Source organism: Microcaecilia unicolor, chromosome 2 (genome assembly GCF_901765095.1).
Source record: "Microcaecilia unicolor chromosome 2, aMicUni1.1, whole genome shotgun sequence".
Lineage (NCBI taxonomy): Eukaryota > Metazoa > Chordata > Amphibia > Gymnophiona > Siphonopidae > Microcaecilia > Microcaecilia unicolor.
In genome coordinates, this window is record NC_044032.1 from 126972473 (window position 1) to 126988844 (window position 16372).

Here is a 16372-nt window from a genome sequence, read left to right on the forward strand (position 1 = left end):
GTTTCCAGTCCTGGTCCCTGTGTCATCCGGTATCCGGTAAGTCCTGCCGGCCACGCGAACCCAAGGGCTCAACCCTTGGGGGAGGGGGGTAGTGGCCAAGCGCAGGTGAAGCTGTCCAGTGTGCTCCAGTCCAGTGTGTTCCGGTCCGGTGTGTGTTCCAGTCTGGTGCGCTCCAGTCCAGTGTGTTCCGGTCCGGTGTGTGTTCCAGTCCTGTGTCCTCCAGTCCGGGGGATTGCAGTCCACTGTTCCAGTCCTGTGTCCTCCAGTCCGGGGGATTCCAGTCCATGTGTTCTGGTTCGCTGGGCAGTGCCTGCAGTCCCTGCCGGTGTGCTTACCCAGTGTTGGTTGGTGGGTTTTGCCTGCTGCTGTCACTCCTCGGCAGCAGCCCAAGGGCTCACGTTTGCTCCAGAGCCCGGCCCCGCGGGCTCTGAACCTGACACCTAGGCAACCGATACGAAGCAGCAGTCAACGTAGAGAAAGAACTCCCGCCAAGAGGGAGGTAAGCATCACGGAGCTGGAATACTCAGACCATAGGGAGCAAAATGCAGCCGTAAGGCAGTGAGGAAGAAACAACTCTCACCAGGCCAGTAACAAAGAGGAAGCTGGCCACTAACACCAAACTGAGGAAAAACCAGCTAAGGGAGAGTCAAACTCCAGACCTAGAACAGAGCCACTTCCCTGCAGAAAAGTAGAGAAAAGCGCAGAGCTAAGAGGCGATAATCCAGATGCACAGCAATAGATCTGCTCAGCAGGAAAGAACTGCGTCCCTTACAGAAAATGGAAGGAGTGCCAAATGTGCCAGGAGAGAGGCACCTGAAACTAGAAAAGGCAAAATCCGCCTTTGCCAGGCTAAAACTCCTGCCCAAAAGCAAGGGAAGCAAGGAAGAGCTGTGGCAAACTAGTCCTAAAAAGGCAAATTCCCATAAAGAGATACTGAACTGAGTCCATGCAAAAGACTGGCAAGAATGGCGCTCCCGAGGGTACTCAGAAGAGGGATTTGAGCTAGCAGTTGCACACCAAGGGCAACTCGGACCCCTACCAGAAGGAAAGTACCCTGCAGACAAACTAGAGCAGACAGGAGGAATCCATGGGGATGAGAGAACCAGAACCTCCCTAAGGAAGGGAGGAAAAACTGCTGCCAAAACAAAAATCAAATAGAAGGGCCTCTCAAGCAAGATGCCAGAAGCAGCAGAGACCGGACAGTCTGAAAAAGAACTGACCAACAGCCGCGTAAGGCTGACAGGAATGAAAAAATAGCCCTGGACTAAAAAGACCAAGCCTGCAGCCAAATGGAGCCAGCGAGAGACTTCCCCGACTGTGGAAATGGCAAACTAAGACTTCCGAACCGCAAAGGTACAAGTTCCAGCAATGGGGCCGCCCTTTGAACCAGCCGTCGTCTAGGTCCATGAAGAGGAGAAAAACTGACCAGTGATCCAGACACGAGCCGTGCCCCACAAAAAAAAATCAAAGCAACTGGTACCAGCTCAGAAGGGTCCAAGATCAGAATTAGCCGCCAGTCAGTGAAATTCAAAGAAACTTTGCAAGCGGCCCCCTAGAATATATTGTCAAAGGTGGGAAAATAAATCAGGTAACAGGCAAGAGAAAGAAGGAAAAACAAAGTTTCTTTTTTTTTTTTTAAAGAACCTTCTTCACTACTGACAGGAATAAATAAAGCTTACCTCAGAGGCAGAAATTCAGATATACCTACCACCACAGAAGAGAAGAACCCCACAGGGGAGACAAGGTACTCCATGCCACAATCAACCATCACCCTGCTAGAAAGACAGCCAGGGGAGGTAGGGGAGGGGAGGGAACCAGGGTCACTGGATATCACCCTAGCTGGCAGATGAGGAACTCAGGACCACTGAGTATCATGTAAAACTAGCCCCAACATGGCTACCAGCACACCCCTGGCTCCACTGTCACCAGAAGAATTTGGGACAGGAGCTACCAGCCAGCAATCCAGAGCAGCTGCACAATCTGCCCACCATCCGCTTGGCGACAGAGAAAATACTGAACATTCCAGGCTGCACGATACCCTTAAGGGGCGGTTTACTTGGAACTATTTTCTCTGTGTCCTTCCGCTGGTAGATGGGCACAACCCATTTGTCTGGACTGGTCTGGTATAGATGACAAGGAAGTGGCACATACCTCTAGGCACCAGTTTTACAGAATTGCCATTATTCTTTTAGGGGGTCTTTACAGAATTGCCATTATTCTTTTAGGGGGTCTTTTACTAAGTGCCAGAAACCCCATTGCGGGCTTACCGCTTGCTAAACTGGAAATCACTGGGCTACCGCTGCAGCCCGGCAATAGTTCCCCATTTCCAGTGCTTACCTGGCAGTAATCGGGCAGTGCCGCACGCTGCACGATTACCACTGGGTTGGCGCAGGAGCCCTGACCGCCACCTCAATGGGTGGTGGTGTGCCCCCCCCCAGAAATGGTTGCGCGGCAATTGCTTCACTTGCTGCATGGCCATTTCTTTAAAAAAAAAAAAAACCCAAAACAGCCTTTTTTACCTGCTGCGGTAAAAGGAGGCCTCAGCGCACATCAAAAACATGCACTGATGCCAGCGCAGGCCCTCTTGCCGCAGCTTAGTAAAAGGATGCCTTAGTAGCTAAGGTTGAGAAACCACATATAGTGGATACTCTTTTAAACTATCATCTTTCATTGTATTTTCTGGGTGCCACAAAAATGGCCAGTATTTAGCAGGCCTCAATAAATCAAAACCTCAAATGATTAAGAACTGTGTTTACTGGGCATGCTTAAGCTATATTTAATCAAACTAGAAAATTAGTCTTTAGAAGAAAATGAGAAATACACATTTGTAAATTATATATTACATGTTTATTATGGGTGCAACCATATTTGTAACATTTACATTTATGAAAAAATCAAAAATATTTACAGATTTTCTGAAAGATAAACTTGCATTGTTTTAATTTATATCCGGAAGTAGTAACATTCCATGAAAACTCAGATCCTTTAAAGTTCAGTGTTTATGAATTCATTTTTTAATACCAAGAGAGAGCTACAAAGAATATCACTGTATACAAAAGCAAGAACCAGCTTGCTAAATACATTTCATGTCAGATACCAGTATCTACTTAAGGGTTTACCCAGTTCAGGAATCTTAATAGGAAAAGTCAATATAAATGCTATCGCCTCAAAACTGTTAACCTACACCCATTATAAATGTATGTTCCAAGACTTAGTATTAAAGTGTTAAAATAATGAAAATTATTCAATCTGATAATTTAGAAGTTTATGTAACGACTAGATAAAAAAATTAATTCCATGGGCAGTAAAATTGTTTCTGGATTTCAGTAAAAAAAAAGTTAACTGCTTGGCTGAACAAGAAGCTTTATTGCAGAGCAAATTACAGTGGGGATTTCAGAAAAATTAGCTATGATCATTTAAAATCATACTGTAATAGCTAGAAATTGTGGCTGTTTGCCATTCAGAAATAGATTATCATTTTAGCAAATCCAGTTACATTCATTGCCCAATTCAGATTGGTTTTAACAATTAGTAAATATAGAAAGTGTAGATATTACTTAACATGGAAAATTTTATCATTAATAAGTGTAACGTACATTACTATTTTTAATAACCGTCTACGATAAGTGTATTTAATGTAAAGCTAAAAAGTCCAATGGTAATTATTCTAAATAAAACTTATTGCTTGTAACAATATCTGGGGTAGACATTTGCATTCAGTTGTATAACTTTCTATTGACAGGGTATTAAAGGATTTTGGTTAAAAAAAAAAAAAATCAAGCGGCACATAAGTATGAGATATCTATGAAGTTAGCAATTCTGTGTCTGTGAAAAAAATATTAAACAAGGTCTTTATTGTAATATTACATCTACTAATGTCTTTCCTCAAATCACTTTCCTATGTCTGGATTGTTGTCAGGGTGAAATCAATGGCAATTCAAATATTTTCCAATACAGGGCCCTGTTTACTAAGGTGCACTAGTGTTTTTAATATGTGTTAAAACGCTAGAGTCGCCCATACATTCTTATGGGCAACTTTAGGTTTAGCATGCGTTAAAAACGCTAGCACGCCCTTAGCAAGGCTTAGTAAACAGGGCCCCTAGAAACCTATGCAACTGTATGTAATCAATTTGGTAAAATGAATACAGTGCTTTTTCTATCAAACTGAAAATATATATTTCAAAATTGTTAGTCCTTGTGTAGAGTGTTCAACATTTACATTCACATTAAACACATCCAAAAAGGAATTACATCTTCAGTGACTTAACAGTCACACTAAAGGGAAATACTATATTTCAACACCAGTCACTGCAGGTTATTTTATTTGTATGGAGCTTTTTAAAATAGTTTCAAGGTTCACACATCTTTGGTGATAGTAACTATGACAGAATTTGTTTTGTCAAATAATACACTATGCATTTCCCATTACAATGACTAAATTTATTGCAATTACCCCATGGAGAAGTAATCCAGTATTTCTCAACATACTTTTAAAGCAACCTCCAGTTATTCCACACTTCCCTTCTAAATCCCAGTAAGAAATATTTTATGATACAATATTATGTATTACATATAGAGAATTTGAAACAAAGTTTGCTAGATAAAAGGCCCACACACTAAACAAGGAAATGAGACACCTTAATGAGAACAAACAGGCCAGGCACAGCTCATAAAAGGCACAAATGTTATGTAATCCATATAAAAATAAATTAAATCTATAACATTAATTCATCAAAACAATCACAGCTCCCATAAAATTAACTAATTCCAGAGTATGTATTTTGGCTACCTTTTTAAGCTTATTTTAACACATTGCACTTAGAGAATTTTAAATCTTCTATTAAAGAGTCTGTTAATATTTTGGTAATGTATAAATATGTAAAGAAATTAATTATTTCTGAAGCTCAACCACTTTATTGCATATGTGCAGATCACTAGGAGACGGTAGACAAATTACCATTGTTTGAAGCTTTCCTGCCACATTTCATGTGTAGTGTGAAGCACTTTAAAGTATTACACATCTATTTACAACAGCTAAGGGAAGCCAAAGTGTTTAGAGTTTGTTCTCCCACAATTTCTATACTTTTTATACAGTTCCAAAATATATTACACTTTTCAATACAGTGACTGATTAACTAATTTGACTACTGGTATGATAATTGCATTTTACTATTGTAAAATTTAACAAGTTTCCTGAATATTGCAGATTTCAAGACAATGTTGAAGATTACTTCAGTGCTATTATAGTTTAATAAAATATTCTCCCCTCCCCCCATGACATCTTTAAAAAGTGCATTTTCATATTTTCTAGTTGGATGCAAAATAGAACTAGCTTCTAACAAGTTAAAGATTAAAATACAAAATAATTCAATAAATGTAAAAATAGTGTTTGGAAGTTACAGACAACACATTAGATTGTGTTAATGCTCTTCTTATGTACTGATTTTTCACAGGTTCATCAGCACTCTGCCATATATCGACCTGAAACACAAATAATAAACACTTAAGTATGTACATGGTGTCGTTATATAAATAAATGACAGTCAAAGAATGCAGTTTATATTTTTGACAAAGACCCCTAAATGTGAAATATTAACTACAAATATTGGGAAATTTGATATATATTTGACAAATATTATGTTTGTACACCACCACCACCACCACCACCACCAAAAACAAGGAAAATTTCCCTGCAATAAACCCAGAAAGGTAGAAACAGTAGGGAAGAGATGTTGGTCAACCAATAAACATCTGTCCAGAGGCTGACTGTAGTATTCATTTATTAAATAGAAGAATTTACCGCTAGGTCAATGGCTGCTCCGCAGAAAACGAAAGACTGCTGGTCCCGTGCTCGAACGTTGGGCAGGATGGCACCCGTGCATGCATGGTGGGGGCACTGCCTTAAAGATTTAAAATGGCAATACACTTTGGCAGTGTCTGCACTGGGCTCTGTCAGATAACATCAGCCAGTGAAAATATCATGCCTGCTTGTCCTCAAACAACATTATTTATCCACACCCACCCATGGCTACAGAAATGGTGCATGATTGGAGAAGTCATGTGATATGCTAAGCTGGATGCCTGCATCTCGACTGAGCTTCCCAGCTCACCTCAAACTATCATCATTTAGAAATGTGCTGGTACCATCAAAAATACATGGATAAATATTTATCAGCAACATCAAGGGATTGTTGCAAGAAGAGTGAAAGCAAAATGGCAAATGATGCCAGAGACATGCTGCTAGTAAGCGATACACTGATAGTTCAGTTTACCAACTCAGTTGTTTGGGCTTAGATTATACATTTGCAATGGGGGATTTCAATTACCCGCATATAGACTGGGGTAATGTAACATCTGTACACGCAAGGGACATAAGATTTCTTGATGAAATCAAGGACAGCTTCATGGAACAGCTAGTTCAGGAGCCGACAAGAGAAGGAAAAATACTAGACTTAGTCCTTAGTGGTGCTCATGATCTAGTGCAGGGGGTAACGATACGAGGGCCGCTTGATAACAGTGATCATAATATGATCGGTTTTGATATTGGCATTGAAGGAAGTGAAACTAGGAAATCAAGTACGCTAGCGTTTAACTATAGAAAGGGTGATTACGACAAAATGAGAAAAATGGTGAAAAAAAGACTGAAAGGAGCAGCTCGCAGAGTAAAAAACTTGCATCAGGCGTGGATGCTGTTTAAAAACACCATCCTGGAGGTTCAGGACAAATATATTCCACGTATTAGAAAAAGGGAAAAAAGACTAAACGTCAGCCGGCGTGGCTAAACAGTAAGATAAAGGAAATCATTAGAGCCAAAAAACAATCCTTCAGAAAGTGGAGAAGAGAACCAACTGAAAGTAACAGGATAGATCATAAGGAATGCCAAGCCAAATGCAAAGCGGAGATAAGGAGGGCAAAAAAGGACTTTGAGAAGAAATTAGCGTTGGAAGCAAAAATACATAGTAAAAACTTTTTTAGATACATTAAAAGCAGGAAACCGGCCAAAGAGTCGGTTGGGCCGCTGGACGAAAATGGTGTTAAAGGGGCGATCAAGGAGGACAAAGCCGTAGCGGAGAAATTAAATGAATTCTTTGCTTCGGTCTTCACCGAGGAGGATTTGGGGGGGACACCGGTGCCGGAAAGAATATTTGAAGCGGGGGAGTCGGAGAAACTAAACAAATTCTCTGTAACCTTGGAGGATGTAATGGGTCAGTTCAGCAAGCTGAAGAGTAGTAAATCACCGGGACCTGATGGTATTCATCCCAGAGTATTAATAGAACTAAAAAATGAACTTGCGGAGCTACTGTTAGAAATATGCAATCTGTCCCTAAAATCGAGTGTAATACCGGAAGACTGGAGGGTAGCCAATGTTACTCCGATTTTTAAGAAAGGTTCCAGAGGAGATCCGGGAAATTATAGACCGGTGAGTCTGACGTCGGTGCCGGGCAAGATGGTGGAGGCTATTATTAAGAATAAAATTGCAGAGCATATACAAAAACATGGACTGATGAGACAAAGTCAGCACGGATTTAGTGAAGGGAAGTCTTGCCTCACCAATCTAATGCATTTTTTTTGAGGGGGTAAGCAAACATGTGGACAATGGGGAGCCGGTTGATATTGTATATCTGGATTTTCAGAAGGCGTTTGACAAAGTGCCGCACGAAAGACTCCTGAAGAAATTGCAGAGTCATGGAATCGGAGGTAGGGTATTATTATGGATTAAGAACTGGTTGAAAGATAGGAAGCAGAGAGTAGGATTGCGTGGCCAGTATTCTCAGTGGAGGAGGGTAGTTAGTGGGGTCCCGCAGGGGTCTGTGCTGGGTCCGTTGCTTTTTAATGTATTTATAAATGACCTAGAGATGGGAATAACTAGTGAGGTAATTAAATTCGCCGATGACACAAAATTATTCAGGGTCGTCAAGTCGCAGGAGGAATGTGAACGATTACAGGAGGACCTTGCGAGACTGGGAGAATGGGCGTGCAAGTGGCAGATGAAGTTCAATGTTGACAAGTGCAAAGTGATGCATGTGGGTAAGAGGAACCCGAATTATAGCTACGTCTTGCAAGGTTCCGCGTTAGGAGTTACGGATCAAGAAAGGGATCTGGGTGTCGTCGTCGATGATACGCTGAAACCTTCTGCTCAGTGTGCTGCTGCGGCTAGGAAAGCGAATAGAATGTTGGGTGTTATTAAGAAGGGTATGGAGTCCAGGTGTGCGGATGTTATAATGCCGTTGTATCGCTCCATGGTGCGACCGCACCTGGAGTATTGTGTTCAGTACTGGTCTCCGTATCTCAAAAAAGATATAGTAGAATTGGAAAAGGTACAGCGAAGGGCGACGAAAATGATAGTGGGGATGGGACGACTTTCCTATGAAGAGAGGCTGAGAAGGCTAGGGCTTTTCAGCTTGGAGAAGAGACGGCTGAGGGGAGATATGATAGAAGTGTATAAAATAATGAGTGGAATGGATCGGGTGGATGTGAAGCGACTGTTCACGCTATCCAAAAATACTAGGACTAGAGGGCATGAGTTGAAGCTACAGTGTGGTAAATTTAAAACGAATCGGAGAAAATTTTTCTTCACCCAACGTGTAATTAGACTCTGGAATTCATTGCCGGAGAACGTGGTACGGGCGGTTAGCTTGACGGAGTTTAAAAAGGGGTTAGATAGATTCCTAAAGGACAAGTCCATAGACCGCTATTAAATGGACTTGGAATAATTTCGCATTTTTAGGTATAACTTGTCTGGAATGTTTTTACGTTTGGGGAGCGTGCCAGGTGCCCTTGACCTGGATTGGCCACTGTCGGTGACAGGATGCTGGGCTAGATGGACCTTTGGTCTTTCCCAGTATGGCACTACTTATGTACTTATGTAAAGCTTTTGGGCCATCTTCATCCATTTGCACGCAGATGACTTGATGACTTGAAATCATGGAGCACAGGGTTATGGATGTGGAAAGACAGGTGTAAGAGGCCCTGACATAGCTGGATCATTGAAGGCTAAGGTGGCAGCCTATCACAAAAACATGGAAGACCTTGAAAACAGAGCAAGATGGAGCAATTTAAGATTTATGGAGCATGGAGTCACTGCAGGAAGTGAAGCTGGTGGGATTTTTAGAGTGATGGCTACTTGATGTATTACCCATTGGCAAGCCAATGCATATGCTTCGTACTGACAGAGCTAATAGAATTGGGTCTAAGAAGACAAAGCTGAGAATGGCAATTGCAAAGATCCTCAATTTCACACATAAGAGCACCTTCATTCGAGTATAGAAAGGTAAAAGACCTGAGGCAGCAAGATAAATGCACTTTGATCTTCTAAGACTACTCAGCTAAAATGATTAGATTATGGAGGGATTACTCAACTATTTGCAGCAAACTAGCGCACAAAAAAAATCAAATATGTGCTGCAATATCCTGCCAGATTTCAAGCACAATGGTGATCAAATGGTGTTGACTAATCTGGAGGAAGGGCGCTTGTGGCTAGAGAAAGTGGAGATAGCTGGAAATTCAGCAGGACCTTGAGAAGGCCACCAGAGGAGTTGCACAGGGAGGACAAAGAGCCTGACCTGTACACTGGAATAATGGCTGGAACTGACTTGCCAGTATATGCTGTAAACTCAAGAAAGAGTTTACAACAGTGCCAATTTGATGAAGAAAGTTTTATGGTCAACATCAAAATGTTCAATTTTTGGTTTATTGGATTAAAGTTGAAAATGAGTAGTAATGCATGGTTTCTGGAGGAGTGTTAGGAGACATGGTTATAGTGCAGCTGTGGCAAAGGGACTGTGGAGAAGAAAAGGCCTGTCCGTGACATGTTAGTTAAAGCCCTTACGGGGTGCATTGCTTTATACTGGAAGAGGACTCAAGCATACTCCTCATCTAGAACAGAGGTTTTCAACTCAGTCCTTGGTACATGTCTAACCAGACAAGTTTTCAGGATACCTACAATGAATATGCATGAGATAGATTTGCTTACAATAGAAGTAATATGCAAATTTATCTTATGGATTTTCATTATGGATAGCAGGATAAAGCTGAAGCAATAGTCCACACAAATCACAGCAAACAAACCAGCGAACCAAATGGACAAACAACCAGATCAACCAAACACTTGGTGCAAACAACCTGAAATGGCCAGGTTTCATAGACACTGCATCAGGGGGAATCAAACTGTGAAACAACAAAATATAACAAATATAATTTTTTAAAAGGAAATGAAAATAATGTCAATAAGAGTATCCATTAAGCTTTAAAACACAATTGATACAGATTTATGCAGTGGATGTACATGTGTTGATTATAATAAGAATACCATAAACATAATGAATAACATAGAAAAAAATGATTTTTGTATATACCATGGTGTGCACAAATTGGCGACTGTATTCTCAGGGTCTATATAATGCACTAAATGTATGTATGTAATATTAATGGAGACTTAAATAAGAACCTTGGAAACATATATAATATCATAACCCTAATAAGGCCTCAACCGCTGTTGAGGAGGTAAAGAGTTTTTATTTAAAAAAAAAGGCATCATACCACTTGACAACACACTTGACAGCATAGTTTTGAGCCGATAGTATGCATGGAGAAGTGGCCTAGTGGTTAGGGTGGTGGACTTTGGTCCTGGGGAACTGAGGAACTGAGTTCAATTCCCACTTCAGGCACAGGCAGCTCCTTGTGACTCTGGGCAAGTCACTTAACCCTCCATTGCCCCAGATACAAATAAGTACCTGTATACAATATGTAAGCCACATTGAGCCTCCATGAGTGGGAAAGCGCGGGGTACAAATGTAACAAAAATAAATAAATAGTAAGCCTGGCTTTTAGAAAGCTTCTTTGGGCTTTATTTAGTATATAGTCTATTTATTGAATGAATAAACAGTTACAAACCAATAAAATAACAGAGAAAAGAGATCCAACATTAACAAAATTCTCATTTTAAATAAGTTTGAACATAAAAATGAATAACTCCCCAGTCTCCCTTCCTTGTGCTTTAAGCAAGAAGATACAACCAATCAACTATAATATCCAATCTTTTTCCTCTCCCTCCTCCTCCCCCCCCACAAGGAAAGCATAGATGCTAGAGTCTTATTATTAGAAATTAAGTTCATGTGTGTGTGTGTGTGGGGGGGGGGGGGGTTCGATATGACATTCAAATGGAAAAATAAATGTTTTATCAGAAAATGTTTAAAAATGCAAGTCCATAATGGAAGAAATAAATGTGTTCCAATATTTGGAAATACACACACAAAAAAATGTTTAGAAAGAGGATGCACTGAAAATGTCACAGACATTCTGAGATAAACATCACCGCCAATCGGAAATAGACTACATAAAATGTGCAGTGGCGTTACTGGTCCCCACATTAAGAAAGAATCTGCAGCAATGGCAGCATGTTCTCTCCATGTGCAAGACGTGCATATATACCCTCTGAACGTGGAGAAACGTTCCTCGGTGTGGCCAGTCATGTCTCTTCAGAGGGAGCCTAATTTCAGTGAGACAGAGACAGAGCTCCTGGTCCTCCTGTGCCTTCAACTACCACCAACCCACAGCATCTCTCAGAGGGCATGGAGATTAATTAGAGGCAGTCTGGAAAGGTAAGTGTGAAGCAGCGCTCCCCAGGATCACAGCATCACTCAAGTGCAAGCACCATACACAGGCAGGGTCACATACGAGGTCCCTTTGTTGTTGCAATACATGTTATTGATTTTTCATAAGAAAGAATAACCAAATATTGGTGAAATCAGAATATCCAATGACAAGTAATTCTGGGGCCTTCTTCACTAACCATTCAATGTTGAAATGAGGGGCTGCAGATATCCGAACCCTATTCCCCCACCAAGCTCCAGCATCCTGCCCCATGCCTACATAATGAAGGGAACCATTGGCAGCAGCTTACTAAAGAACGCTGAGCAACCCAAAGGCATACCTGCTTTACCCCATTACCCATCCCCACCTCTCAGCAACAGTGCACATGCTCCACAGAAAGGCCACCATGCAATCCTCTGTTCCCATGGCCACCTCAGCTCACACAGCACCTGTGCCTGTGTACTGTATACCCCCTCAGCACCCCCCACCCCCCAAAAAAGCTAATTGTAGCCATCTGTCACAGGCTATGTGAGGAGCACTGCACATGTCCAAAATTGTTTTTTTTTTTTTGTATGTGATGCCAAGAAGGCCCAATCACCTGAATCCTGTCTTCACCAACTTGTGTTTTGTAGACAATTCTGATTCCACAGGGATCTTGAGGTGCTCAGGTGCTGGTACAGGAAGATATGGAATGAAGACCGAGGCCTCATCTGGCGTCTCAGGGCTCGACTAAGTCCCACTGACATTGCACCCCTATATCAGCTCTGTTCTGGATCAAGGTCTAAGTATGCAGCTACCCTCATTTCAGTGTATCCCCAACACCCATATGCACCAGAATGGGCTGCAGCCAAACCCAAATATGAGATGACATGGAAAGGATGGAGGAAGAGGGGGAAGGGATGTTGGACAGCTCCCTCCTGTGACCCAAAGAAAAGTAGCCAGCATGTCACACACAGCTACCAAACACATTGCAGCAGCTATGGCAGGGTAAATAAAACTGTAACCAGAAAGGACCACAATGGGAATTAAACCCATGTCTCCTGCACTGAAGGCCCACAGCCTAACCCCTATTTCACACACATTTGACAAAAGAGTGCAAGGAAGACAGTACACTGATCACAGAAAGCTGTGTGAGTACAAGCTGCCACTCAAATGGATGGCCTCACCTATCTCATGCCCATGACATGCCCCCGAAATGCTCATTCTCAAAATGCTTTTCTTTTGGTAAATATCAGACTTAAAACTTTAAAAAATATATATTATATGGTTTAAATGTTTTCCTGTCAGAAACATATCCATCTGCCCCTTGAGTCATTTTTTTTGCACATTCATTTCTTTTGAAAATGAGTCCCTTAATATCATACTCACCCTAGTAGGCACGAACTGCAGGACTGGCATTGGGGGGGGGGGGGGGGGGGGGGAGACAAAAACAAGGCAGCTGACCTGGGCCCCCACAGATTCAGGAGGTCCCCATGGTTTGCCATCTCTTCCCATTCTCGCCGCCCCAATCTGAAGTCTCCCTCCTTTCCCCGTCTACCTTACATCGCATTATTGTTGACATGGTCACCAGTGTGGCAGCAATTCTTAAACACTGGAGCTGTCCCTCTGCTGCACTCCACCCCATTCTAACAACTTCCTGTTTCAGCCTAGGAGGAATGCGGCAGAGAAACTGTGCAGGGGAAGATGCAAGGAGTGTATAAGAATCGCTGCCACGCTGGTGACCTCCTGTGAATAAAAAGTTGATTTAAAAAGATCACGTATACATATGAAGTAAATAAATGAATTTATCTTGCTGGGTAGACTAAAGCCCGCACAGGCAGATAAAAACCATACAGGTTTTCATCTGCTGTCATCTACTATGTTACAATAATATAAGGAAGGGAAGATGATGGGAAAGGAGGGAGACCTTGGATCAGGGTGCTGAGAAAGGGAAGAGATTTCAGACCGCAGGGGCCCCCTGGAGCTTTTTAAAGAAGACTGGGCAAAGGGGTTTCAGAGATATGGGAACATGTCATACTGGGAGTGGGGGAAAGGATGAAGGAAGAAATGATGAGCCCGGGAACAGAGAGGTGGAAGACAGAGAAAAGGCAGACAATGGGGTGGTGGAAGGAGAGGGAAAGATGTTAGACCCAGGAGTGGGAGGGAGAAATACTAGATGGGAGAGCAGTTGGGAAGGAGAAAGATGCTGGACCTAGGTAAGCAAGTGAGGGAGAGGCAAGTGCTGAACAATGGGAGGGAGGGAAGAGAGAGAGAGAGAGAAAGAGATGCTGGCTCATGTGGGATGGGGTGGAAGGAGGGAACTGGAGCAGGAAAGAGAGAGGGAGCAATGTTGGACCATGGAAGGGAGAGAGAGAAAGAGATGAATGACCATGCCAGGGGAGGGGGGAGGCAGGAATAGAGATGAGACAGGAACTTGATGAGGATTTAGTAAAGGGAAATCTTGCCTCACCAATCTATTACATTTCTTTGAAGGGGTGAACAAACATATGGATAGAGGTGAGCCGGTCAATATTGTGTATCTGGATTTTCAAAAGGTGTGAAGTACTTCATGAAAGACTCCAGAAGAAACTGGAAAGTCATCGGATAGGAGGTAGTGTCCTATTGTGGATTAAAAACTGGTTAAAAGATAGAAAACAGAGAGTAGGGTTAAATGGTCAGTATTCTCAATGGAGAAGGGTAGTTAGTGGGGTTCCCCAGGGGTCTGTGCTGGCTGGGACTGTTGCTTTTTAATATATTTATAAATGGTCTAGAGATGGGAGTAATAGTGAGGTAATTACATTTGCTGATGACACAAAGTTATTCAAAGTTGTTAAATTGCGTGAGGATTGTGAAAAATTACAAGAGGACCTTACGAAACTGGGAGACTGGGCATCTAAACGGCAGATGACATTTAATGTGAGCAAGTGCAAAGTGATGCATGTGGAAAAGAAGAACCCGAATTATAGCTACATAATGCAAGGTTCCATGTTAGGAGTCACTGGCTGGGAAAGGGATATAGGCGTCGTCGTTGATGATACATTGGAACCCTCTGCTCAGTGTGCGGTGGCCGCTAAGAAAACAAATAGAATGTTAAGTATTATTAGAAAAGGAATGGAACACAAAAATGAGGACGTTATAATGCCTTTGTATCACTCCATGCTGTGACCACACCTTGAATATTGTGTTCAATTCTGGTCGCCGGATCTCAAAAAAGATATAACGGAATTAGAAAAGGTACAGAGAAGGGCAACGAAAATGATAAAGGGGATGGGAAGATTTCCCTATGAGAATAGGCTGAGGTGGATAGGGTTCTTCAGCTTGGCGAAAAGACAGATTAGGGGAGATATGATAGCGGTCTATAAAATAATGAGTGGAGTGGAACGGATAGATATGAATTACTTGTTTACTCTTTCCAAAAATACTAGGACTAGGGGGAATGCAATGAAGTTACAAAGTAGTAAATTTAAAATGAATCAGAGAAAATTTTTCTTCATTCAACGTGTAATTAAACTCTGGAATTTGTTGCCAGAGAATGTAGTAAAAGTGTTTAGCTTGGCGGGGTTTAAAAAAATGTTTGGATAGCTTCCTAAAGGAAAAGGCCATAGACCATTATTAAAATGGACTTGGGAAAAATCCACTGCTTATTTTTTCTAGGATAAGCAGCATAAAATGTATTGTACTTTTTTGGGATCTGCACCCTTCTCCTCCACTACTAACTCCAGACTCCGTTCCTTTTATCTTGCTGCACCATATGCCTGGAATAGACTTCCTGAGCCGGTACGTCAAGCTCCATCTCTAGCAGTCTTCAAATCTAGGCTAAAAGCCCACCTTTTTGATGCAGCTTTTAACTCCTAACCCTTATTCACTTGTTCAGAACCCATATTTTATCATCTTCACTTTAATATTCCCTTATCTCGTTTGTCCTGTTTGTCTGTCTCTTCATGTTCAAGTGTACAGCGCTGCATACATCTAGTAGCGCTTTAGAAATGATAAGTAGTAGTAGTAGAAGTACTTGTGACCTGGATTGGCCACTGCTAGAAACAGGATGCTGGGCTTGATGGACCTTTGATCTGTCCCAGTATGGCAATACTTATGTAGTATGTGGAGGAAAAGGGACGGGGAGAGGAGATACTGCGCTACAAGACTGGAGGGAGGGAGGAGGGAGGAGGGGAAAGGGAAATAGTGGAAATAGCAGAACCAAGTTGAAGAGGCCAAGAAGGGGTGGTAAGATAATTAGTGAGAGTAGAATAGTGAACACAGGGGTAGAAATATAGTAATGGAGGGCAGATGGGAGGGAATAATAGGCTGGGGAATGAGTGAGATGGGAAATGGGACAGCTAGGGAATGAGAGGAGAATATGTAAAGTTAATAGGTAGCTAAAAAGTTAAAAGAAGGAGAAGTGTGAAAAAGAAGATAAAATTTGACTGGATAGAGAGGCAGAAAAGAAAAAAATGGAGGAAAGACCTGTAAAGGAAGGATGAATATGTCAGAGACAGGTGTAGTGAAGGAACAGAACAAGACAGGAGAGAGAAGAGAAGACAAATGTACAAAAGCTCCTGGAAGGAGAATTAGCAAAAGACTGGGACCACCATGATGGAAAAATAAAATGTCCAGATAAAGTAAAGTGTTTTATTTTGAATTTATCAACTGAAATATGTTAACCTTGAGTTCAGCCCTGCCCCCCCTCCCCTCCACCAATCAACCGTTTGGCTATGCCACTGAACACAATGCAAAAGGTGTGTATATACATATCATAGATGCCTTTGTATTGTGTCCAGTGGCATAGCCAGATGGCTGATGG

At 41.9% G+C, this 16372-nt stretch overlaps 1 protein-coding gene across 3 annotated transcripts in view; it reads right to left on the bottom strand.

The window, feature by feature from the left end:
* Nucleotides 1-2860: 2860 nt before the first annotated feature.
* FCHO2 (FCH and mu domain containing endocytic adaptor 2) overlaps nt 2861-16372 on the bottom strand; it is a 458555-nt gene continuing 445043 nt past the window's right edge. For all 3 annotated transcript variants that reach the window (XM_030193298.1, XM_030193297.1, XM_030193296.1), the window contains one exon: nt 2861-5481. In XM_030193298.1, coding sequence (XP_030049158.1) covers nt 5459-5481 — 23 coding nt within the window. In that variant the 3' untranslated portion in view covers nt 2861-5458. The remainder of the gene's footprint in view (nt 5482-16372) is intronic.